Source organism: Temnothorax americanus, unplaced genomic scaffold (assembly GCF_048541705.1).
Source record: "Temnothorax americanus isolate GAGA-0224 unplaced genomic scaffold, ASM4854170v1 Scaffold7, whole genome shotgun sequence".
In the NCBI taxonomy this organism is placed as follows: domain Eukaryota; kingdom Metazoa; phylum Arthropoda; class Insecta; order Hymenoptera; family Formicidae; genus Temnothorax; species Temnothorax americanus.
In genome coordinates, this window is record NW_027509792.1 from 5,670,725 (window position 1) to 5,695,157 (window position 24,433).

At 37.5% G+C, this 24,433-nt stretch overlaps 2 protein-coding genes and 8 non-coding genes across 11 annotated transcripts; 7 read left to right on the forward strand and 3 right to left on the reverse strand.

The window, feature by feature from the left end:
* Positions 1-457: 457 nt before the first annotated feature.
* On the reverse strand, positions 458-8,083 carry Geko (olfaction protein geko). 2 transcript variants are annotated; one of them, XM_077421856.1, is made up of 4 exons: positions 7,055-8,083; positions 6,344-6,681; positions 5,055-5,187; positions 458-1,250 (listed from the first exon to the last, which is right to left on the reverse strand). In XM_077421856.1, exons 2-4 carry the CDS (start codon positions 6,546-6,548, stop codon positions 1,079-1,081), a joined length of 510 nt encoding a protein of 169 aa, XP_077277982.1. In that variant the 5' UTR covers positions 6,549-6,681; positions 7,055-8,083; the 3' UTR covers positions 458-1,078. The 2 variants fall into 2 exon arrangements, with proteins under 2 accessions (XP_077277982.1, XP_077277981.1); XM_077421855.1 differs by having other exon boundaries at positions 459-1,250; positions 6,889-8,083.
* A 2,920-nt stretch (positions 8,084-11,003) lies between these two features.
* LOC143906066 (uncharacterized) lies at positions 11,004-13,505 on the reverse strand. Its single transcript, XM_077421854.1, has 10 exons — positions 13,343-13,505; positions 13,164-13,253; positions 12,816-12,878; positions 12,634-12,699; positions 12,510-12,551; positions 12,346-12,417; positions 12,166-12,269; positions 11,647-11,824; positions 11,318-11,321; positions 11,004-11,258 (listed from the first exon to the last, which is right to left on the reverse strand). The coding sequence occupies exons 1-10, from the start codon at positions 13,424-13,426 to the stop codon at positions 11,053-11,055; spliced, it is 909 nt and encodes a 302-aa protein (XP_077277980.1). The 5' UTR covers positions 13,427-13,505; the 3' UTR covers positions 11,004-11,052.
* A 6,155-nt stretch (positions 13,506-19,660) lies between these two features.
* On the forward strand, positions 19,661-19,732 carry Trnaq-cug (transfer RNA glutamine (anticodon CUG)). Its single transcript has one exon. It is a non-coding gene; the product is annotated as a tRNA-Gln (tRNA).
* Positions 19,733-19,812: 80 nt separating this feature from the next.
* On the forward strand, positions 19,813-19,884 carry Trnaq-uug (transfer RNA glutamine (anticodon UUG)). Its single transcript has one exon. It is a non-coding gene; the product is annotated as a tRNA-Gln (tRNA).
* A 323-nt stretch (positions 19,885-20,207) lies between these two features.
* Trnaq-uug (transfer RNA glutamine (anticodon UUG)) lies at positions 20,208-20,279 on the forward strand. The gene has a single exon. It is a non-coding gene; the product is annotated as a tRNA-Gln (tRNA).
* Positions 20,280-20,358: 79 nt separating this feature from the next.
* Trnaq-cug (transfer RNA glutamine (anticodon CUG)) lies at positions 20,359-20,430 on the forward strand. The gene has a single exon. It is a non-coding gene; the product is annotated as a tRNA-Gln (tRNA).
* Positions 20,431-21,283: 853 nt separating this feature from the next.
* On the forward strand, positions 21,284-21,355 carry Trnaq-uug (transfer RNA glutamine (anticodon UUG)). The gene has a single exon. It is a non-coding gene; the product is annotated as a tRNA-Gln (tRNA).
* A 79-nt stretch (positions 21,356-21,434) lies between these two features.
* Trnaq-uug (transfer RNA glutamine (anticodon UUG)) lies at positions 21,435-21,506 on the forward strand. The gene has a single exon. It is a non-coding gene; the product is annotated as a tRNA-Gln (tRNA).
* Positions 21,507-21,600: 94 nt separating this feature from the next.
* Positions 21,601-21,672, forward strand: Trnaq-cug (transfer RNA glutamine (anticodon CUG)). Its single transcript has one exon. It is a non-coding gene; the product is annotated as a tRNA-Gln (tRNA).
* Positions 21,673-22,068: 396 nt separating this feature from the next.
* Trnay-gua (transfer RNA tyrosine (anticodon GUA)) lies at positions 22,069-22,162 on the reverse strand. Its single transcript has 2 exons — positions 22,126-22,162; positions 22,069-22,104 (listed from the first exon to the last, which is right to left on the reverse strand). It is a non-coding gene; the product is annotated as a tRNA-Tyr (tRNA).
* Positions 22,163-24,433: the final 2,271 nt, after the last annotated feature.

The window sequence follows — 24,433 nt, forward strand, 5'->3', positions numbered from 1 at the left end:
TATATCCGGGAATGGCAGTCTTGTATTAAAATAGGAAAAAGAATAGGGTATAGAACGAAGATCGGGAATTCTGATAATTTGGCAAAGCGTCACCATGGGACCTCCTACGGAAATGCACGATTTTGGGATCGTATACATACAGTGAACTTATGACAATGTCCGGGGGGATATTTCGCAACAAAAAAGAAATGTTCGGTGTGTTCTCTAGTAGCAAATTTTTTTGCCATTTCTTATTGAAACACAGTATTATTTATAATATAAAAATGTACAAAATTACGAAATTAAGGAATTATACATACGCGTTATAAAAATAAGGTTCTTAAAATATATAATAAAATCTAAAATTAAATTATATAAAGTATAGGAATATTTTATAATCAGAAAAAAGAGAATATTCAGTGTTTTTAAGATGGAATTTATTTTTTTTAATTTCTTATTAAAAATTGAAACATGATAATATATACAGTATAACAATACGAAGTTACAAAAATAAGTGATTGTGGGTACACGTACGTTAATTACATAAGATTTCCGAAATATAAAATTTGAAATATACGGTGTATCAAAAGTGAGTAAAAGAAATTCATATAAGTGAGATATGAGTTGTTAACAAATAAATAAATAGTAATATTGAGCATGAATATACATACATGTGTCATCTTTTAAATTCACAAAAAGTAAATAATTTACATACGTATCAACTGATTGTAAAATCTGACGAAATAGTTTTTTGGGATTAAAGAAATCAGACGTCAACAATATTAGGTCAGATACTTTTCTATAATGTTAGCAATTTATGATTTCAATTTACGAGCTAAAAACCTTTATTTTACGGTATAAATAAGATTTCAAACGCCGAAGAACATTGTCATTTTTTCCTTATAGTAATTGATGTTATATTATCACGAAACCTTATGTACACCATTCACATGTTGCACCGCCAAAAACGCGATTCATCGCTGCGCGAATTGAATTCTTATCGTGTTAATGATCTCCCGAACGCGAGTAAAAACAAAGTATCCGCAGTATCACAGGTTCAGTATTCGCCAACTCCGACAGTTACAGTGGTTACGGCTCATCAGCGTAGACGAACCTTCTTCATCATGTTCAGAACGCTGATACCCGGCAACGGACACGTCGGGTAAAAGTTATGGCATCCCTGACCTTCTATACCGGAAATCAGTTGACCCATGTGAGCCGCGAAGTGGTACCTCGACGGAACTTCCGCCATCGTACTCAGACTTGTATCCCTGTAAATAACAATGGAGCTTTTATTAGCGTAACAAATTTTCAGTCGTGAAACGCAATTCGTTAATTTTAACATAGATGTTACTATTTATGGATATACAGCGAACGTTTCAAATATCGGGGTAATCTTAAAAATATTTTCCTCTGACAAACCATACTATACAAAACCAAGTCGAATGTCGAAACAGTTGACTATTAAACTGGTTACTGGCACGATCTGTAAGAACCAGCACAAGGTGACTCGCCTTTTACTTTCGATATCGACACCAACCGGTAAATGTGTCCATGCAAAATCCGGTTACACCCAGCAAAAAGGATGTATCCTGGATCCTTTCTCTCCTTCAATGTACCCGCATTTGCATTTCCAGGCAAGTCAAAGGGGAACAAACAAAATCTCATCATCTCTTCTAAAACGTCATAAATTCGAAATCGTCCACAATAATATTCCACTTTAAACAAGCTCTTAATACTGCGATTTCTCTCGTTCTTCTTTTAGTTGAAAGAATAATTTAAAGATGCTTGTAGAAAGCGTTATTGAAGTAAACTATTACCACGGAATACGAGCGGCAAGGCAATAAATCGCTTTCTTCCGGACTTTTTTCCGGGAATTCCCACACGTTGCTTTGCAAATCTATTTCCTCGGATTCCCGTGGGAACTAAAATCGACGTCGATTGCCGACGATCTTCCGCCTTAAAAATCATCCTGATTCCGTCAAAAGTGAACGAATACCGTGCTGAATTCTTCGAGAAATCGTTTGACTTATCAGGAGAGTAAAAGCGCAGCAGTTTCGTCACGCATGGCTCCCGCGGAAGACGTTTTCCTCTTTCGAGAAAGAAAGAGAGGAAGCTTTTCCTCCCTTTACGATTCCGTATCCTGAGTATCCTGACTTCGAAGGGGCGCCAAGGATATAACGAATAAACGCAAAACGGCTTTTTAGCCTCTCCATCTTGATCGGTTTAACCCGGAGCGATCTGCGTCGATAAAAATCGAGCCCCGAGATGCGTCAGAATGGACTGGCGTTTACGCAGGCATAAAAGTAAATATAAAGCTCGGATCCTTCCGGGACATTAACCGCGGCGCAAGGATCGTTCCTAGGGCGATTCTCTCTCGCTCGGGGATGGCGCCCACTTTCGCGCCAGGAAGACAATGAAGACGCGTGAAAGATAACGTGCGCTGCATTTGCCCTACCTACGACTTCTAATTATATTTAAAGTTCTATTTGGAAACTTTCCGGGAAGTTTTAATACAAGAGCTAATATTTTCCACAATCGTCTCCCTCCCGCGTAGCTTCTATTTTATAGACGCGCTTCTGTCTCTCGTTTAATTAAGACTGCGGAATTTTTATCTTATCGCAATTACACGTTTAACTTTTAACGAGTGTGCAATGTTGTGTAAAAAATATCGTGCATTTAAACGAAAACAAAAACGTACTATACGTCGAGACAATGCCGTCGTTTTGGTTCATTATACTTTCTAATGGAACTCGCTTTTCTGCGTCAATTCATTTTACTGTTCGTCGACGTCGTTTTCGTTTAACACACGGACGGAAGTGAACGGCCGTAATAAATATAAGACTTTTATTTGAGCTTGTCGCTTTAGGGATAAACTACTTAAATCCACCGATTTACGATATATTGTATATAAATGCTCCTTCAATTTTTATGTTATTTATCGCGATATTATGATTACCTACTACTTTCTTTATTTGTTTATTACTCGAATTACTATTTTATAGAACAAATGCTGTCAGAGAAAAGAGATAATAAAATGCGCAAGAAGTTCCAATTTCTAGTTATTACCATAAGAAACGAAAAGTTAAGTAAATGCTAATGAGACATACTATTTTGTGAAAGAACAAACCGAAAATTGTCAATAGAAGTGTGCATATTAATTTATTTGTTTCTTGTAGCGTGTAAAAAGCATGCAAAACAGAGAGTACACATGCGGTTTGCACTTTATTCACGAATAATGCAAGAAATTTACGTTTGTCTCGAAAATGAAAACATCAAGACTTGATCAATCCGCGATGAGCGCAAAACGATCGACGAGCGTTTCTTTAGCGCCATATGAACGACAAGTTAATTACCAAAGTTTGAAATAATAAAACGTATTGCTTTCTATCAGCTCGCGGCGTTTGCCTATCGCGAATAAATGTTTGTAGGAAGTCGAAGTTCCGGGAAGGCCGAACGGTAGATGCGAAATGACATGTATACCGCCATGCGTCACGGAGAAAGTATATGGATTGAAATAACCTGTGAAAAGGAAAGTGCTCGTTGAGGATAGTTACGGCGAGGTGCGGCAAGAGATGCGCATTTTCGGACGGGATTTACGTAAGACACGGCGGACTTTCGCGGTAATTTTCAGCCAGCCAACACACTTTCAAAAATGCGTACGACGCAATCTTTAATTTGCGATCCGACGCAACGTAAGATCCGCGGATCATGTTTTTACAATTCCTAATAAAGACTGACGAGAGGCGACAAGAATAAGTACTCTAGACGATGAGAAATAGAAATCAATGTATAGTCGCTGACGAAATATTATACAAAGCCACTTTGCTAATACAAATATATAACTTCTTAAAGTTTTTTTGCGAAATGTGATTGTAAAATAATGAATCTGGAATAATGCATTTTGATTTTTAGAATAATTTAATTCGTTGTGTCGCAGACTAGATTATCAATGTGAAAATTTGAGAACATCTCTTTCTCTCTCTCTCTCTCTCTCTCTCTCTCTCTCTCTCTCTCTCTCTTCTTCCCTCTGGTTTTTATATCACATCCTAAACTTAACGAATACGCATTCGCGCGTCGAGGATCGACACGAATGTATAATTAATACATTTATGTTGGAAATTTCCGCGTATCAGGGTCCACCGCGACGATACATTCCACACTGTGCAAATATGAGGATTTAAAAGCGTTCCGCGTACGAACGAATACCGCATTTCCCGATTTTCCCACAGAGTTCGTTTTAACGTAAACGTGTTGCTTTTAATCAGGACGTAAAACGGCGCGAATTTCGCGGTATAATTCCTTTGCATTATCCGCATAACGTGGTGGACGTGTGTGCGCGAGGCGGGACCCTAGCTGCATTTTATCTCCGATCGTAAACGAAAATTGCGAAATACGCGCGGCGTGCACGCCGCGCGCAATTGTCCCAGCGTCCAATTTTCCCGGGCGAGCAAGCGTTTCTCGTTGGATGTTTCCTGTGGTCACCTACGCCGTCGTTTTCCAAAATGTCCCGTATAATTGTAATGCACGGGTGATATTATTACTAGCTTTCAGCTTCGCTGAGTGAAAATTGCAAAATTTGCCGTGCCCGTTCGTCGAGGACGACAGTCGTCGGTCTATGCTTTTGGATAAGAAACACGCAGCCGTTTCGCATTCTGAAAAATCACGTTTCTCGTAGTTTTCCCCTTGCCATTACCTATACGTGATTCTCGAGGAAAATGTTTCCGTAATCTTCGCACATAGCGCTTGCGTTTCAGGGTCGACGGACGTTTAGTTGCAATGCCGATCGAAAGTTGTGAAAGTATAAGAACACTGGGTGCAAGAGCCTCAATGATGAAAGTAGATTCTCGCCTTGCTATAGCAAAATAAATTGACTAGCGTACGAACCGTCAGCTAATCCCCGATCATTCCCAGATTCTCCCTCAAGCGACTTAAAAAAAAATCAGATATCTTTGCGATTTAATGATAAGTTTGCTATTTATTATTTAATATGAACCGAGCCACCTTCTCTTTTTAATATACTACACATGTGGAAAAAAGGAAATAGATGTAAATAGGATGTAAAAGTTGCATACCTTATAAGATTCAAAAGAGATCGCTCCATTTCACTTAGTTGCTCTTGGTGAACGGATTTGGTGAGTTCGCATATTAGCTTCGGCAAGCAAGCAGTTTTGATTGTCGCCATCATCTTCGCACGGCGTAAAGCAACTGCACAAAAATCGGAGTTATATACTGTCAATTATATCGTGACACATGCAATATCATTCTGAGTGATGGGACGATTAATGGATCACATGCATTATTCCGAATGACCACGCGTATTTCGTATGAAACGACCGGCTTTGTTTAATCGCACGATAAGTAAATGACAAGTTAAGAGCGAAGGACGCAGTTTGAAAATTTCTAAAGATCTGGAACGTGACGGGAGGACACTTTTACTTTCAGAACAAAATGTGTTTCGTTCTCGTTACGTCTATCTTTAGAAACTGAACTCATATACAAATGTATATTAGTAACGTTATAGTTTCTACTTTTGCTATATATTTTTTTCCGCTATTGAAAGACAATACCGCGTGGTATTAATTTATTAGAAAATATTTGAGTGATACAGAAAATATAGAAAATATTTGATCAATTAGGCCGTATTTTTTAATATCCTATAAAATACATATTTTTCTTCTATTTTAAATATAAAAAGTAATTTATTAAATAATGATACAAATCGGCAGCTCTATTGTTATGCTTATCGCGATAAGTAATACATACTAAAATGTAATCACAAAATGTCATAAATATAATAATCGTAACTATTAATTAAATATTATCGTTAAAGGAGAGAGATACGTACATCACTCCCTAATTATATCTTTAAGCTTTAATATTTAAGAATATACTACGCATACGCTCCGGCGTCGGATTGAAATCCATTTTATCGTGCTCTACTTTCCAATAGCATTTTTTCGACCGAGAACTGGTTATGGTCTCGTAGCGAGATTTCGATAAGCTGCGAGACAGATGAGACATACATTGAGTGGAGGGGGTCTCGATAATGTTGTCAAATATAGCAAGAGTATAGCAATTAGCTCCACGCGAACTAACAAGCGTAACTCGATGAATAATGGTATGCCGACACACGTGGGTATGGATTTCGTATGCGAATATATTTTTATGCAATGACTGTAGGGAAAAATAGCAGTTTACACCCAAGGGTATCTTACACAAACTATAAAATTACAGCTCGAATAAGATATCATCGTGTTGTGTCCAAAGTAAATATGATTGTATTCTTTTATTTTGTAACGCATCTGTGAGAAAGTTTCACGTTACATCGTGTATATATTTTACACGATATCCTCATTCTTACCGTTATTCTTATCGACGTCTATTTTCGAGACAACGGGTATCTTTTCATGGGGCCCTTTGAACTGAGCTTCGGGTTCTCTTACAGCATCAGTTATGTTGCTCTCCGTCGCGTTACCGAAAATCGAAGCAATGAACGCGCTATAATCGCCAGCGAAAACCAGAAACATCCCCAAAAATATCACCAAACGCACCGTACTGGTGTCCATGTCGATTTTTTTTTTTCAGTAAGGCGTTAGACTAGAGATAATCCGTTAATTTGTTGTTAATCCCCTGACAATCTCATCAGACACAAGCCTGATGAAATGATGATTGTGAATCCAGAGAGGTAGAGAATTACGTCTGAAAAAGTATGAAATATCGAGCGGATTTAATTAATTAAGGGACAAATTTGAACGTAATGTGTAGATTTAGAAAAATTTGACTCCGTTTTATATTCTATGTTAAAATATATATAACGTATAAATATGTATAAAATCAAAGCGGCAGGATTATATTGAAATTCAGTTGATTATTAATAAGTTATGCTATCTAATGATATAAACGTACAAACGTCGATTCGCGGCGATGACTCCGCCGCTTTCAACGATCACGTATTATTACGTAAACGAGTAGAGTCGATCATGCTTCGCGACTGCGGGAGCGGTAAGTTCGCCTTAACCTGAATTCTCAAAGAAACACAATTACTTATACGCGTGATCGTCCAAACAAGTACCTCTCCTTAAACCCGCGATCGATGCAATTGGCCAGGCGGCCGACACTGTGAACCGGTTACAGTTCTCTTTCTTTATCTCCCCTCTCTCTTTCTCTCTCAAGAGACGAGAAGACTCTCACTTTCTGTTAACTTCCACTTTCTTCAAGTTCCGCCGCAGCAATAAAGCTAAATCCTCTTACGATGTTCGTCTTACTTTCATCCGAAGCGACAAAGCTCGTTCTCGAGAGCCGCGGCCGCTTCGAGCGCGACGTCGACGACTCCTTTGTATCGTCGAATGCACTTCTAGCGCACGGGAGTCGCGGAAATGACCGGCGAAATCGTAACGGGAATTCTCCTTTTACTCCCTTGTCCCAGGAAACACGGCGCAAACGACGCGAGACCTCTCTCACCGAGCTGTAACACCGTCATCGAGCGGGAGTGGCGCCGGAATTCACTTCCAAAGTGACTCGCATTTGCGAATGACGTCGCCGATTATAATTCGCGCGCACGGCAAAGTATTTCTCATACCTCGCAAACGCGAACGAAGCGATTTGCCCATTAAATCGCGCGCCGACGTGTGCGAAATTTCGGAAAGCAATTAACCGAGGAGCGGACGATCAATCCCCGAACGTCGACGTTCGAAAATCACGCGCGCGTTTCAACTCGCTCGCTAAATCAAATCACGGCGTAAATCGAAATCCGCGGATCGTAACTCAGGATCGCGCGTCGATCCTGCAATTGTATATGTCGCGTGGCTGTAACAAATTTCTCTGTTTCTCCATTACGCACAATCGAAGGTTCACCGTGAAAAATATCCGGATAAAATGCTGGACGTCGAATATCACTCTGTGTCACCAGGAGACGTCTGTGCGAGACGCAAACGAGCTCACAATAACGTTCCGTATAAAAACTGGGAGAACGTCCTGAACGAAACGTAGAATTTGCAAACGTGCCACTACGTATTGTTACCGATCTATCACCAAACCGCACTTTGGAGTGACAGCTCGCCGTCTCCAACGAAGAGAGAAATACGAGCAGCGCAACCGCAGTCTGTTGAAGTCGCGGAATGACTGTGAATGACTCGAAACTACGGCGGCGAACCTAACGAGTCGTCAGTGAAAGTTGGCCGATCGCTCGTAAGTCCACGAGTTCCGATAGCTTGTAGTTCTGCCGCTCGAGCGAGGCAAATCGCACGGGAAAACGTGCTGTTTTTAGTATTGGCAATAGTTTACAACAAGTATCGCTCCGTAACATATTGCTCTTTAAAGTCGGAAAAATTACGATAAGTACGAAAAAAGAAGCATCTTATACCGCGTGAATGAAAGAATATGGTTCCGAGGAAACGAGTTAAAATTATTTACAGATTCGAACAAAATTTTTATTACAATTATTTTCATAGCAAATAAATGTAGAATAGAAAAATAAATAAGATATAGATATATATTAATTTTAGTCAATGAAAGTTATTTTTTTATTAATTTTACAATTAATAAAAAATATAATTATTTTTTCTCCACTGTATTTTCGATAAATATATAATGGTGTCTCGCGATATCCGTGCTATTTCAAGAATGATACAGTGTGAAAATGCTTGGGAAAATGAGGAGAGTCAATTGAACCGTGGCAACCGGAGCAGAAAGATGATATAACGTCACATTTTTTTCTAATTTAATTATAAAATATCTAAAAGAGAGAGAGAGAAAGTCATGTTATTCGTATTATCTGTGTACTCTAAACAAGAAATAGTAACATATATGCAGAATGAAAACTACATTGATACATTACTGTTCTTCTCGTAGAAAAAAGTATAATAATTATTATATGAAAATCACAGCGGCAGAGATAATTTTTATACCGATATTAATATTGGTGCAAATATTCGCACTACAATATAATTAAATAACATAGCAAGAGTTAAAATTAAAATTAATATATTCTTTTCGATAGATAAAAATACGGGAAGGAAAATAATGGTGATATATATGTACGATTGGATTATTGTTAATAAAATACATACTTTAGTTGTTTCTGAAACGTTCTCTCGCTCTTATCCATGAAACTATAATATTCAACACATTTGTTTATTGAATGTCCCGCAATGAAGTTTGCATAAATATTCATTTTGATCAAGGTTTATGAAGAACTATTTTTAAATCAGGTCGCGTCTTTTAATGTGAATGCAAATGCCACCCATATATTGCAGTTAATATCAACATGTCCAACTTACGCAAAGAAGTGTAAGTTATGTGTAAGAGATATTTACTGAAAAAATTTAAAAAAAAAGGAAAAAATTAAACACGCTTTTGCTCTATCGTTTCGTAAAAAATTTACCTCTCGTGTGCGCATACTTTTATCTCTATTGCACACATTATGTAAATAACTACAGCTTATGGCGAAAAAACGTCCATGAGATATTCAGGGGGTAGCCTGATGTAGCGGCTTAAAAAAATCGAATATTTTTTTTGCTTAAATCGATAGTATTCTATCTCTAGAATACGCTCCCTAAACCCTAAACATGCATTTAGATTTTAGCGGGCTGAAATGAGTGTTTATAATGTATATTCCGACTACCGACGCCGTTCGATTATAGAAACACAGTTCGACCGTTAGCGTTTGTGAACGTGTTTTCTGTTGTTTTGTGCCGTTTTTTTTAATTCGAACATGTCTACGTATCCGAAAAGAAGCAAAAAAGAGCAGTTTCAATCATCAAGGCCAAGAAAAAAAAGATTTGGCGGTTTGCTCCAAAACACCTCCACTGCGGCCGGAAGATCATAGAAATGGCTGCTTACATAGCAGCTGGAATATTTAACAAAGGCTATATAATATCTGTTAGTGCTAAACATAATGTCAGACTTGGAAATAGTTATTGGGACAGCATGCAGAGATTATGCCGACAAAATTAATAATAGCCGTACGACCTCGCAGAATCGTCGAAGTAAAAGCATTGCTCGCGAACTAAAAAATATACATAAACAACGGCTGTTGGAGCAAAACGAGCTGTATGAAGAAGTTGAGGGGATATTATATGAAGCAGGGATAGCAGATTGACCAAAAAGTATAGGTAAATCAACGATAATAAGCTTTTATCAACCTTCTTTCTTGTTCGAAAACTTTAAACGCGTTTTTCTCAAAACCATGTTTTTGAAATTGGCGTACACGATAACTCAAAATATTCTTGATGGATCCAGACCATTTTTTTTTAATTAAAGGTAATTAAATTGCCTTAAACTTATACCTATAATATGTACTAAAAATTTTCTTTAAAAAAAGTTATAAACAAAAGAAAGTGCAAAATTCATGCAAAAAGAACAAAATTTTTTTTTAACCACCATTTTTAAATTTTTTATGATAAAAAAAATCATGTTTTAGGTATAACTAGAAACTACACTCATAAACTTTACATTTTTTTCCAGATCGTTCTACGGGATGCTAGAGTGTACGCCATTCAGAAAAAATTTTCGAAGCCACCTTCGTATTTGATCGCATAACTCTTGTGTACTTACATATATTTATTCAAAAAAATTAATTTGAACATTTCAATATGTACACAATAAACGATGTTAATTGCAAAAATATATATTAAGTAGTTTCTTTAAAAAAAAATCCAGAAAAAGAGCTTGTTTTTGGCGTTTTACACCAGGCTACCCCCTTCAGTAAAAAAAATAAGCTAGAACATTAGCGTAAAGGCTGTTGCAATAGCAATAGTGCAAATCTTTCGAAGTTAATTATAAAAAAGGAATTAAAACAAGAGAGAGAGAGAGAGAGAGAGAGAGAGAGAGAGAGAGAGAGAGAGAGAGAGAGAGAGAAAGTGTGTGTAATAAAATTACATATTTATTGTATTTATTACAATCTCATTATACAATTGTTATAGTAGTGTATAATATTACAAGAATAAATATTAAAATATTAAAATGACATAATTTGTAATATACTTTCATTAAAGAACGATCATTTTAAAAACGATGCCGAGGAAAATTATTGAATTTATGAGTCATTGAAATTATTAAAATATTCTACTCTTATGAATGTCCACGGAGAAAGATGGTAGCCAATCCTAATAGTGATTTGGTGAAAGGTGTGACATTTCTTAAGGAATCCATATGAATTTTACGTATATTGCAACATGAAGATCGTCGCGAACGCATCTTTGTGGACAGCCATTTATTAGGATGTCTTTTTCGATCACCATCATGATAATTGTATCGTGAAAGAATCTTATTGGTAGCTATAAAATAGAGATAGTGAAATTAACTTGATTTAAAAATATTTTTGATATGCAGAAACTTGGCTTTATAATACAATTTAAAAAAAATGTCAAGCTAGAATAAAAAAAGAAAATTTAAAATCTTGCATAGAACAATTGACATAAAGGAAATAGATGAGACGAGTGCTATTCAGTTCACATGCGAAAAACAGAATGTATTAAAATTACAATTGCAGATGCGCGATTTCTAGGCCAACACATTTCGAATTTCATGAACTGACATATATATCTCACACTCTTCGCTTTTATAATTTTTCATACGCAAAAAGGTGTTTGAACAGTTTGTTCATAGATATCTGAAGATTAAATATTATTATGATGTAATTAATGTCTTACGATATTGATTTACAGATTCGGAGGAAGCTTCTGCAGAGGCACTGTTATTTGAGTCCGATTTTTGGCGGTGGAGTTGCAGATGCAGCTGCAGACGACGTTCTCCGCTGCCCAGGCGGTCTACTGACAAAGATCCCGTACTTTCGAGGCGGAGGTTCCGGTGGTACAGACGGTGGAAATGACGGTTCGAGAATCTTGAAATCATATTTCATAATATTTTGCGCAAGATACAACCAGTTAGTAGTTTTTTTTTAAACTTTAATATCTAATATATAAAAATATATATATTTAATGATAACTTAGTAATATATATATTGATTATGATATAAAATCATTAAGATTTAATTTATTTAAATTGCCGCGAATAAATTCTGGCAAAAAAAAAACAATAAATATTTTTGTATATGGATATGAAAAAGGGATTAATTCATATTTAATTTCGTTAACCCGTAATCTTATTTATCAGTTCATAATGTAAGATTTAGAATATCTTATTTAAATGTTCCTTTTTTTGTATGAAATGCATTTAATTCACCTTGAACTTCTCGAGCGGGCTCGTGACTCCTTCGAATTCTTTTGGACATTCACCCTCGATGGCCGAATTAAGTAATTCGTCTGGGTGTTTGTACTAAAAACCATCTACGATTTAATAACAATTACTGAAGCTGGTAAAATGATTAACCGCAGAATAAACGTCGAGAGACGCGAGCATTACTTTTTCAACAACTTTTTCCAATCCGGTGATTTTATTAGATGTCGTAATTAATTCTCTGCTAAGTATGTGCATCTGAATAATAAATTCAATAGTTATACGATTGAACATTAAAGCATTAAAAGTTTCACTTATGCGTAGATGATTCACATAACTTTTAAACTTACTTCATCTTCCAAGTATTTCGTAGTCATCTTTTGCGCATCTGTCTGTAAAGTTAGCACCTTTAGTTACATATACATAGTAAATATTACTATAAAAGTAAAAAATAAGAATTGAAACACTGCTGACCGTTTTTACGATTACTTCCTCGAATTCCGCCTTCTTATTTTTTAACAAAACCAGTCTGTCTAGTTTCTGAAAAGAGTTCTTGATAAATATGCATAACATAACAGCATTGGTTATAGCGTTATGTAAAAAGGAAGGCTGATCTTGAATGAGTATATAAATGTCATAAACAAAATTGAACTGACCGTCTTATTCTCTGCAACTGTTATTGACATCTCTCGATTTGATTTCTCAATTCGTTTTATTATCTTGAAAATGGTTGTATCGAAAAATATATTAAAATTAATCTAAGGTTTATATAAAGAATCAGTCTATTTTTTTTTAAATTATAGATGCAAATACATATATGTAAACTAACTTTCAATTAACTACACACACGCACATATATTTTATATATATATATATTTCTACATTTATTTTAAATATATATAATTAATAAAAATTTAGTCACAACAATACATATATTAACTATATATACGAGTATATCTCGTTTCTTGCTTTTGTAATCATAACTTATTATGCGGACTACTTACGTTATTAGCATACCACAGCGCTACATAGAACAAAATGTACATCAAAAGGCAGACGTAGAAGTTATCCAAAACGTATGCTCGTATAAACGACTGCGAATATGAACAGTGATAGAAAAAATGTCAAAAACAATTGTCATGGCAAAATCATTTTGGCTTTAATGCTGATTCGAAGGGGTTACCTGACGGTCGTAAATGTCAACGAGCTTCAAAATCGGATGGTTTCTCGATAGTTGTGAGAAATAGCACGGCCTCTGCGAGAACATCCTCGAGAGCGTAATCCATTAGCAAAGTAAAGAGTTACGAAAATTAGAGAAACTCGAGCACACCAAGCGCGAAAATCGAGCAACGTATTCCTGTGATAAGACGCGAAACGAGAATTTCCAGACGATTTGACAGCATCGTGTGAATGTATCTCATTTACATTCGCCACTCGAGTTACTTGAGAATAGCGGAATGTCGCGGAAAGCCGTGCCGAACTTCGTGGAACAAAACGATTTTCATCGAGAGCTTGGTATAACGAGCACTTTTTAATAAGAATCGTATAAATTTTCAATTTATTAGAAAATTATGCTAATAAAAAACGTTATCGGTTCAATGCAGGTTTGACACTTTGTGTTTAATAGTTTTCAAATTGCGATATTTTATGTATCGGTATCGTATATAGCTTCTGAAAAGCTCCCTTATCAGGATATTATCTCCCCCGCGTGGACTCGTATAATAACACCTCGCGGGATCGCGATAATCTAATCTCCTTCATATAAACATAATTAAGGCGCGAAAGCGTGTGTCGAAGCAGGTGACTTCATATAGCGATGGCCGCGTTTATCGATTGCAGAGGTTGCGACACGAGTGGTACGAATAATTCCCGCGATAAGAGAGAGCGTAATTTCGATAAGTGATAGGAAGCGCGACAGCGCAGAGAACGCATTGGGGTCATAATTATCCTTATCATTGTCATAATCCGCTATTATTATAAGTGTTACATTCTCGAACTGTCTCTAATGCTTATCGTACTTAAATACGTATATAACAACTTGAAATGCAACCTATAATCTTTCTCATTTTTATACAACGGAACTCACAATCCCCCATTTATGGGGGATTTTAATTAATATGCGAGCAATTTTGCTGTAAACGACAAGCTTTATAATTTTACGAACCAAAATTTCAAACGTCAGCACCACTACGTCGTCGTCATTAAAACGTGCTATTCCGCGGCTTCAACTCGGCAAGGGACTACGAGATAATAGCACAGGTATTAAATCCAACTTTATGCTATGCAGACACTTTCGTCACGGGACTGGTACCGACAACTAAAACGTACATTTAACGGAAACTTAAACAAAGCCGCGAGTAACTATCCAGTAACTATCGAAAAGCGGCAGGAATCAAAGTCGAGGGGAAAAAAAAAATCTAAACTGTTAAACAAACACTCGTTGAAAGTCGCGTCCGTCGCGTTCGAGTGGTCCCTCCTCTATCCGGCCCTCCGCTCAAAGCAAATTATGAACTAATCCACGAGGGATCGTTTGCTTTTTGCGTCAAGCACCGAGTCGGCTCCATCGACATCCTTCGATTAAATACACAAGGATTATCACATGAAAGGCATACAGGCCGCTCGGCATGCAGCGACAAACCGCACACACACACGCGCGTCAACGTGACGTATATACGCTCGAATATGTACACAGCCGGTGCGGTGATATGCTCGAGCATCGGCAGGGTCTAGCTGGGGCGAGACCGGGCCACTTGTCGTTTCCCATGATGCCTCGCGGGCAGGGTTGACTAACTAAATACCGAAGTTAGACGGGTCCCGAGGCCAGGGTTAAACGGAGCTTAAAAAGCTTCGAGCGGACGCTTTGCGGGGTGATGGACGACGCGCGAGAGACGCCGAATCAACTGCGAAAACACTTGAGATCACTTAGAGGAATCTCCGCGATGCGTTTACGCCCCGTCGCAATGCGCGACGTCCGCAGCTTCGCTCTCACCGATCCATCACCCTCCCGGGGATGTTTATGTAAAACAGTAGCCGATAAACGCGGCGACCCTCGAGGTGGAAGCGCGATGGAACCACTTGACGCGTCAAAAACGTCAGTTACATATCGGGGGCGGTGCTGCCGCACAGGGTACGGCTGGATGGTAGCTCCGGGGGTGCTTTTGTCGAAGAGAAAAGACGGGATTGAGAAGCAACCTGAGATATCCAGAATAGAAATTGAGAGTTCGCCGCGAAAGGGTCGTTATTATTTTACGAGGGGAGAATCAGTTTGTTTGGGAATTTAAATGGTTAAATAAACGCGACACTGTGCGACATTTGATTCCAGAATGTTAAATAATTATTCCCAAGACGACTTCATTAATTTTCTATATCGCTATTGTTCGTGCGATATAGATCTTTTTTAACTCAATGTGATACTCATTTTCTCTCTTAAACATTCTCTATGGGAATATAATCAAAGTAAAGGTCAGTTGCGATTCGCGAGGATATTCATTTATCTTCTTTACCCAAAATCCCCTCAAATCAACTCAAGCTTCACCGCGTTGAACTCTACACGAAGGACGAATGACCACAATCGCCCTTCACGACCGAGTTATCGTGCGATCGGTATAAGCGCCAAAGATAAAGGCGGTTGCGAGGCACGGGGGAGGAAAATTGGTCGGCCACCTAGAGCAGGATATCGCCGAAGGATCGTGGATCCTGGACCCTCTCTTGTGTGCGAACTACTACGGCGGAGACACGCCGTTTCGGGGCGACAGGATCGGGACATAATCGATTTGCCGTGAGCTCATCCGTAATTCGCTCCCTGCAGTCAACGCGACGAGAAAGTCTCGGCGGCAAAGGCGCCACCCGAGCGAGAAATTACTCATCGTTCTGATTGAGGTTAATTAATTAGATAATTAAGTCTGCCCCTGCCCGCGACCGGCGCCGAAGGGACGGAACGCGGCAGGGTACACGACGGGGACGAGCGCGGCGAACGCGAGCGAGGAACGTCTCGCTTCTGTCCCCCAGGAGAAGGTCGACGCCGATCCTCGTTATAAAAATGCTCCCTCGTTATTACCGGAATCGGTCCGCTTCTTTTATCTCATTAACCGTCTTTCCCTGAATGCTCCGCTCGTGTTCTGCTGCGGATAAAGTACTGATTTTTATTTCGCGCGAAGAAAAAAGTTTCCGTCACGGTGTCACGTTCAATTGGACGTTTCTCGATCGATATAGGAATCATTAAACGCAAGCGACATTCGATCGTGACGATAAAATAAGATGTGACGAAGATCGTAAGAGGCAAAACTCTGAGATACGTGACAAAATGAGATTGGTCGTCTTTGTATAAATGCGATAAAGTCTGCGAAAATTCTGTTACAGAAATGTGATAAAAATTTCACAGTAATTCCACGTGAAACGAGCACTTTTTTTAAACTTAGCTCCGAGTTCGCTTTCATCCGCGCAATTTTCTGTTCTTTCGCTTACCGCGGTAAAACCGCTGGCGAAGTAAGCCCAGCTTTACGTTCCATCGTACACAGGACATCAGAGCCGAGGATTGGGGGAAGAGTTTAAAGCGAATCTCTGAAAACCCCGCACGTTCGATAAATTTTCATGTCACCTTTATATGACAGTATTTCACAAGCAACGCTATCCAGGGGTTGGCTCGGCCGCGTATGAAAGAACTCTTTACACGTGACACTTAACGAGAATCTCATAATCTTGCGGGGATGCGGCTCTCTCTCTTTCTCCTTTCCTCGTCCCTGACACCCTGGAAATCCCTTTGAAGATCTACCCATTGACGCTCGCGGTTTAATATTCCGTCACGGATATTAATGTTCTCCTAGCAACGACTCCACGTAAATCAGCAAAGCCCCCATGCTGATGCACTTTTCGCTACCGTTTTCCAGCATCTCCCACCCAACCTCGCCGCGGTTTCAGCTCTGCTTTCACCGGTACCGCAGCCTCCCTCGCCTCGTCCGTGAGATCCGCGCGAGGACAGTCACGTTGATTGAGGATAATGCGAGATACCAATTACTCGTTCGAATGAAGAATTCATTAGCGAAAAAGAGAAAACGTTTGCGACGACAGAGCGTCTCTTAAGCTGTGGCCTTTTATGAAATGCATCTTCTGATGTCACTAAGCGCTTGCGCGTCATTGTGCTTTGATGTTATTCCACATGCATAACGTGCAACGTGAAATCTTGATTTGATTCTAGCAAACTCGTGAAATGTTACAGATAGATAAAAGACTTAGAAATTAATGCACACAATATAATATGAGAATATGGACTTTAGTGAAATGTTTACATTATCGTTAAAGATCAAGCTATCATTTAAAAAAATGTATTTTAATAATAATTATTATTATTATCTGCAATCTAGTAAAAAATATATAATTACAGTATCGAGTTCGCTAATTAAATAAATGTGATCTTATGTTAAAAAAAAGCTTGGCAAAATAATAAAGCAGGATTATAAAATGCTTTTTTTTTACGTAAAATCACTTCACAGTGTTCTTATCTTTACTATTAACGTACATTTATATCAATGTATATACGGTTTTTAGAGATACCATCAAATAATATTTTGCCAGATTTTTAAATTTCACGTTTATCCATTTTCAAAAGTACATTACCGCTCAAATTTATCACGGTTCGTGCACTGAAAAATATTCCGTCTCGGCTTTCTTCGATTTTACGCGTTTCATGAAGAGAGAAGGATGTTCCCTTCGAGTCCTGTCGTTCCACCGAGCGTGAAATAAGTGTACACACGAAGTCCTCCCGTGCCGGTGCAAAGGGGCGCGAGGCTTTCCACGGCGGTCGCGACGATAAAGCGAATTTGCACAAGGGTAAGAGAAACCGAGGGAAGTACCTCGCGTTCACGGAAACACGATTCCCGTGTTCTTTCCTTCAATCAAACGAGGGATTAAAAAAAAAGAATCCCTTACGCACGAGTCGTTTTATAAAACCATAAAGATGTAATCGTAGAACCGAGATAACGCGTAGTCCTGTTACCCCTAGAGAATTATTGCGCGCAGGACTCGCTGTGCAAACGTGGCGAGAGAGTATAAAGTTGGTTGCAAGATAGAGTAGAAGATAAATAAATCGAGCATCCCGCTTGTATTACACTGGTTGAAGGAAGTAGGTCGAGTCAAGTCTCTTCCTGACTGAAAAAAAACATATTTTATTAACACTCCAACACGCATTTTAAATTAATTATTAACATAATCCATGTAATTAAATTTAAAATTATATTGTTAAAATAAAGACGATTTAATAACTTTTTTGATAATAAACGAAGGGGTACAATTTAATACATATAATATATATGTTATTTATCAATATAAATATTAAAGACTAAATGAGATCGTAGCATGACTTCATTCTGTTTATCGCGTTGGCAATAATTCGAGCCCCGGAAACTAAAAAAAAACAAAAAAAAAACGGATGCGCAAGATTTGAGAGCTGTATATCATACGGTCATTCTGAATCATCCCCAAAATCGAATCTAAAAGTGATTTCACAATGGCACTTGCTCGCTCAGCTGTCATTCGGCACGACGTCGCCGCACCTACCGTGGATCCACTGTGCGTAACAGCACGCTGCGCTTACAGTACCCCCGATTATCCCGCACGCAAGTGTCACGGGTATCCTGTCAGTCAAGGATCAGCGAACCGTAAGGAGGAGCATTGTACGGAAAGTATAACAGAAATGGAATCTCGGGGGTGTTGCCGAATTCCGGTCCGTGCGCGCGCGAGCGGAGAGGGTGGGTCGGCCGCTGTTCTCGTGTACACGCGCGCATGGATCATGTGGGGTGACCGTGATTGGACGTCACTCGAGAACATGTCAAATCGAAGAATATGCTGTGACTTGAAATTAATTTGAGTGGTTTCCGCAAGACCGTCGGCCAAAGGACCGCACGCGTGCGTCCCTGATTAATTGTTTTCGTCCAGTCACGAACTATGAAACCCTCGTGAAGGATTAGACCACTTCTAATAGTGTCTAAAGAACATGGATCTCAGCTGTAACGAAAAGCATCTTGCAGAGATGATCTTGCAGATATAAATAAGATAATTTTGCTATGTTTGAATTTCTCATATCAACTGTGTTTCTTTATAACGCACTTGCTTTATATATTTATATCTAATCTTGAAAGTTATGTTTTAAACATATAGTGTTCAATAATAGTAAATCCGATGATAGCATCATCGAACGGAAAAGATTCCATAGTCTAAATCTATTTTTGATTCTGACGCGAATATAAACCAAAACAAAATCTTTATTTTTCACCGCATTTACGATACTTCCACAGATGATTAAAAAACACGCAATAATCAAAATGCACAGTCAATGATAAATAAGATATAAATAAGAGGTTCCATGGTGTAACGGTTAGCACTCTGGACTTTAAATCCAGCGATCCGAGTTCAAATCTCGGTGAAACCTTCATTTTTGCATAAAATTATTATTACAAAACGGCAATAAATGTACCATTTTACAATATGCAAATGAGCAATAAACAGAGGTTCCATGGTGTAATGGTTAGCACTCTGGACTCTGAATCCAGCGATCTGAGTTCAAATCTCGGTGGAACCTTTATTTTTGTATAAAATTTTTATTACAACAGTGCCAATAAATTTACGATTTTATAATATGCAAATGAGCAATAAACAAAAGGTTCCATGGTGTAATGGTCAGCACTCTGGACTTTGAATCCAGCGATCCGAGTTCAAATCTCGGTGGAACCTATTTTTTTGTATTAATAAAATTATTAATACAAAAATGCCGCTACATTGTTAAATATTAAAGGATAAAATTTAAATCAATACCTTGAGTTAAATAACATTTTGTTATTTTTAACTAATTAGTGTGTGTCGAAATTTATTATTTTAATATAAAATAGTATTATTTTAACTCCATTGTTAGTTAAATTAACGACATATTCGCAGTAGCAGCAGTGAAGATCTACAAAAATGGTTATAAAAATGACTCAAATTGAATATAATTTGACACTATGAATTTAACAGCGTAAATTTACGTTTTTACAATATGCAAAAGAGTAATAAACAAAGGTTCCGTGGTGTAATGGTCAGCACTCTGGACTTTGAATCCAGCGATCCGAGTTCAAATCTCGGTGGAACCTTCATTTTTGCATAAAATTATTATGACAAAAACGACAATAAATTTACCATTTTACAATATGCAAATGAATAATAAACAAAGGTTCCATGGTGTAATGGTCAGCACTCTGGACTCTGAATCCAGCGATCCGAGTTCAAATCTCGGTGGAACCTATTTTTTTTGTATTAATAAAATTATTAATATAAAAATGCCACTATACACTGTTAAATATTAAAGGATAAAATTTAAACCAATATCTTAAATTAAATAACATTTTATTTTCAATTACCACGTGTGTTGAAATTCATTATTTTAACACAAAACAGTATTATTTTAATTAATTGAGAAAATAAGGAGCGTATATAGAGTCATAACAAGGCGTTAAGCGTTGAAAAACCTGTATTTGTGATAAAATTAATCTACAGACTTTTCGGTTTGTTACTACACTATCTTCAGTGTAGAAATATAAACAATCAAAGATATAAAGTCGACGAGTCACAATCAAGCGCAATCCTTCAATAGAAAGCAAACGTAATGACCGAAAATATATCTAATAAACTTGAAAAATCGCATATTGAAGCCCGTATAATATAAAATTAAATATCAAAGGCTCAGACGATTAATAAATCAATCGAAAATAAGGAGCATAGAGCTTCAACAAGGTGTTAGTGTTGAGTATTATTTTAACTCCATTGGTAGTTAAATTAATATTGTTATATTTAGTTAAATATTGAGTAGGAGCAGTGACGATCTGCAGAAATGATTAAAAATGACTCAAGTTGAGTATAACTTGACACGAATTTACCAGCGTAAATTTACGATATGCACACGTGTTTGTAATTTCTTATAATTTATGTAATATTTAAAATAAATGCAGTAATGTGTGAAGTAGCGATTTTGAGCACGTTTGTCCCTAAGCCTTTGATATAGCTCAGTTGGTAGAGCGGTGGACTGTAGTGGGGAAGATCCGATACGGATATCTATAGGTTGCACGATTTTACAATATGCAAATGAGCAATAAACAAAGGTTCCATGGTGTAATGGTTAGCACTCTGGACTTTGAATCCAGCGATCCGAGTTCAAATCTCGGTGGAACCTTCATTTTTTATTTAATTTTTATTATAAAAATGTCAATAAATTTACAATTTTACAATATGCAAATGAGCAACAAACAGAAGGTTCCATGGTGTAATGGTCAGCACTCTGGACTTTGAATCCAGCGATCCGAGTTCAAATCTCGGTGGAACCTTTATTTTTGCATATTAGATTGATGAAATTTTTATTAAATTTTAAATTAAAGAATTCAGTATATAGAAGCAATAATAAAAGCACGTATAACAAAAGGTTCCATGGTGTAATGGTTAGCACTCTGGACTCTGAATCCAGCGATCCGAGTTCAAATCTCGGTGGAACCTTTAATTTTGCAATAAATGTTTATTTTTCTTTATTTGAAGTATATAAATATAAATAAATCCTGAAATATCTTGATGAATCTTTTAGATAACTTGATTTTTATATATAGGAGAAAGGAGAAAGTGTGTGTGTGTCATTAGAAGAATTTATTTAAATTTTGCTTTCTAAAAACTTGAAACTTAGATAGGCAAGAATATTAATTACATTCGTATTTAATTAAATAACATATCTTAATTTTATTCTAAGTTATTAATGGAGCCTTACATTTGTACTCACGTTTTAGTAATTTACAGCAGTATCTTTATTTTTATTTATTTATCATATCTGTATAAGCGCATTTAAAACAATACGCAATTGTAAAATAAAAAATATAAAAAAAAATCGGAACAAAAAAAAACTCCTTCGAGCCGGATTCGAACCAGCGACCTATGGATGTCCGTATCGGATCTTCCCCACTACAGTCCACCGCTCTACCAACTGAGCTATCGAAGGCTTGGGGACGAACGTGCTCAAATCGATACTTCTCACATTACTGCATTTATTTTATATATTACATAAAGTATATAAGAAATTATATAAACACGTGTCGCTAATTATTTAAATGCAAAAAAATTATGACCGAATAACTTAGAAAAATTCTTTCAATAAAAAATTCAATATTTCTGCTTTTATAATATAATGATGTATAAAATATATTATTGAGATGTATGGAATGTAAATAACAAAAACCTATGATAACAAATATAAAATTTATTCTTCTTCAACTAACATTAACAATTAAAAATTTTATTATTCTTAATATTTAATATATAATGAAGTATTTTTTGACAAAAATAAAAATGCTCTACAAGCAATCTACTGTTTATTGTCCCGTATCTATTATTACTTACTATCAAACATGTGCAAAAAGGCAGAAATAAAAAAAGAAAATATAGAGTGAAAGATATGGTATATTCGCAGATAATACTTCTCCGTACCATCTCATTCTGTAAACTTCGATACTTGATCTGGTGTTGCATCATGTTATGATACAGTTATCACTTATTTATAATGCAGCTTTGGTCTTGAGGTAACGAAAAATTATCAAGATGTTTATGCAAACAGCCTGAAACTTTTATATTCGGAGAACAGCGTTTTATAAATTTGCTTCATAAACACATCTTCGGAATACATTATTCTTTTAAGATAAAGAAGGTAAAAAATAATATTTTTATGCGGTCTTTCTCCTCTCTCTCTCTCTCTCTCTCTCTCTCTCTCTCTCTCTCTCTCTCTCTCTCTCTCTCTCTCTCTTTCTCTCTTCATTAAGAAAAAGGAAATATGTGTATATCATTTCAGTATTAAAAATCCACGCAGCAAACAGATAGTATACAGATATCCTGAAAATTTCAAGTAAGATTTTTAAACTCACTGTAAATAACGAAGTAAAAATTCGGTAATAGTTGTGGCGATTAAATTTTGATGCCTGTCTGTGTACTTCTTGTAAACAATTCTTTCAACAAAGTTTTTAGATATATTCCTTCCTCGTCGTTTGGGAAACACTGGTTTCTAGAGGATATATCTTATATACCTCATCGTGCACGCCAATCACCATCAAAGCGTCGTAGACGCCCGTGCTTCATGGCCCGATACAGTTTACATAAAACTATAAAATTATGGCCGTAGACGTAGGAGACGTCCCCAGGAGGAAAACGAAGACCCTGTGGGAGGGAGGTGGGCCATCGTAAAACCGATGGGGTATTTTTACATGAAGTCATTAAACTCGGTTTACGGCGAAACAAAGTGCCTCGCCACCCGCGCCCTCCCAACGCATCGCTTAATTACTCCTCATCGCCGAATTAAGGTCTTAGATCGCACTCTGGTTTAATGAGAGACGAATGTTTAATGAGGGATTCGCGAAGAGAAACGTGTTCCCGGTTCACGAGATAGTTTTCACGACGTCGGAAAAATCTCGAGTCGGTTCCCCCTTGTAGAAGGCGCCAAGAATTGTGTAAGCCGTTGTGCGCTGCTCTTGCAAGAACAGCAGATATTTATCCACGTGTTCCTTATTTCACAAATGCCATTTAAGACTCGACCAAGATATTGATTCAGAATTCATATTAGAAACGTCCCGAGTGTTTTTGTTGCAAATACAAAATCCTGAAATATCGAAAAAGTGCATTTCGGGAATTTAGATCCGAGCGAATGCAGTACCGCAGCAACTTGCGCATAGACAAAATTTAGATCTTGTAAATTCCGAAGTAGCCACTGAATTATTTAAAAGGAAGTCAAGTTATTTAAGGAACGGCGACAGAAACGTTGTATTTTTTAAGGACACGCGCGTATCTCCGTTTCGTCGCGGACAGTTTTATCACCGCAATATCCCATGCTTTAAAGTCCATCTTTAAACAATGACATCAACGAGCGGGAGATAGACCGGTTAAAAGCGGCGCCAGGATGGATCGTATAAGCCGCATCTTTAAAGCGTCGCGTAGACAAACAATTTTTAGGGGACAGTTAAGTCGCGACATTGTACACACGAGTGAAGTGCTAAACCCCCCCCCCGTCGTGTACACGCGCGCACCTTCCAGTGATCATTCGATGCGAGGAAGTACGCCGCGGCCATTTCCGGTACGTGTCTTCGAGAGATTCTTTTTACGAAGTAGGGCGTTTTTACGCGACGCACGTTTTGGGCGTATAAAAAGAATTTCTCATCTTATTTAAACATCGATCCTCGTTCTGCCACATCCCTCTCGCTCGAAGCCTAATAACGTTTTTACGACGTAA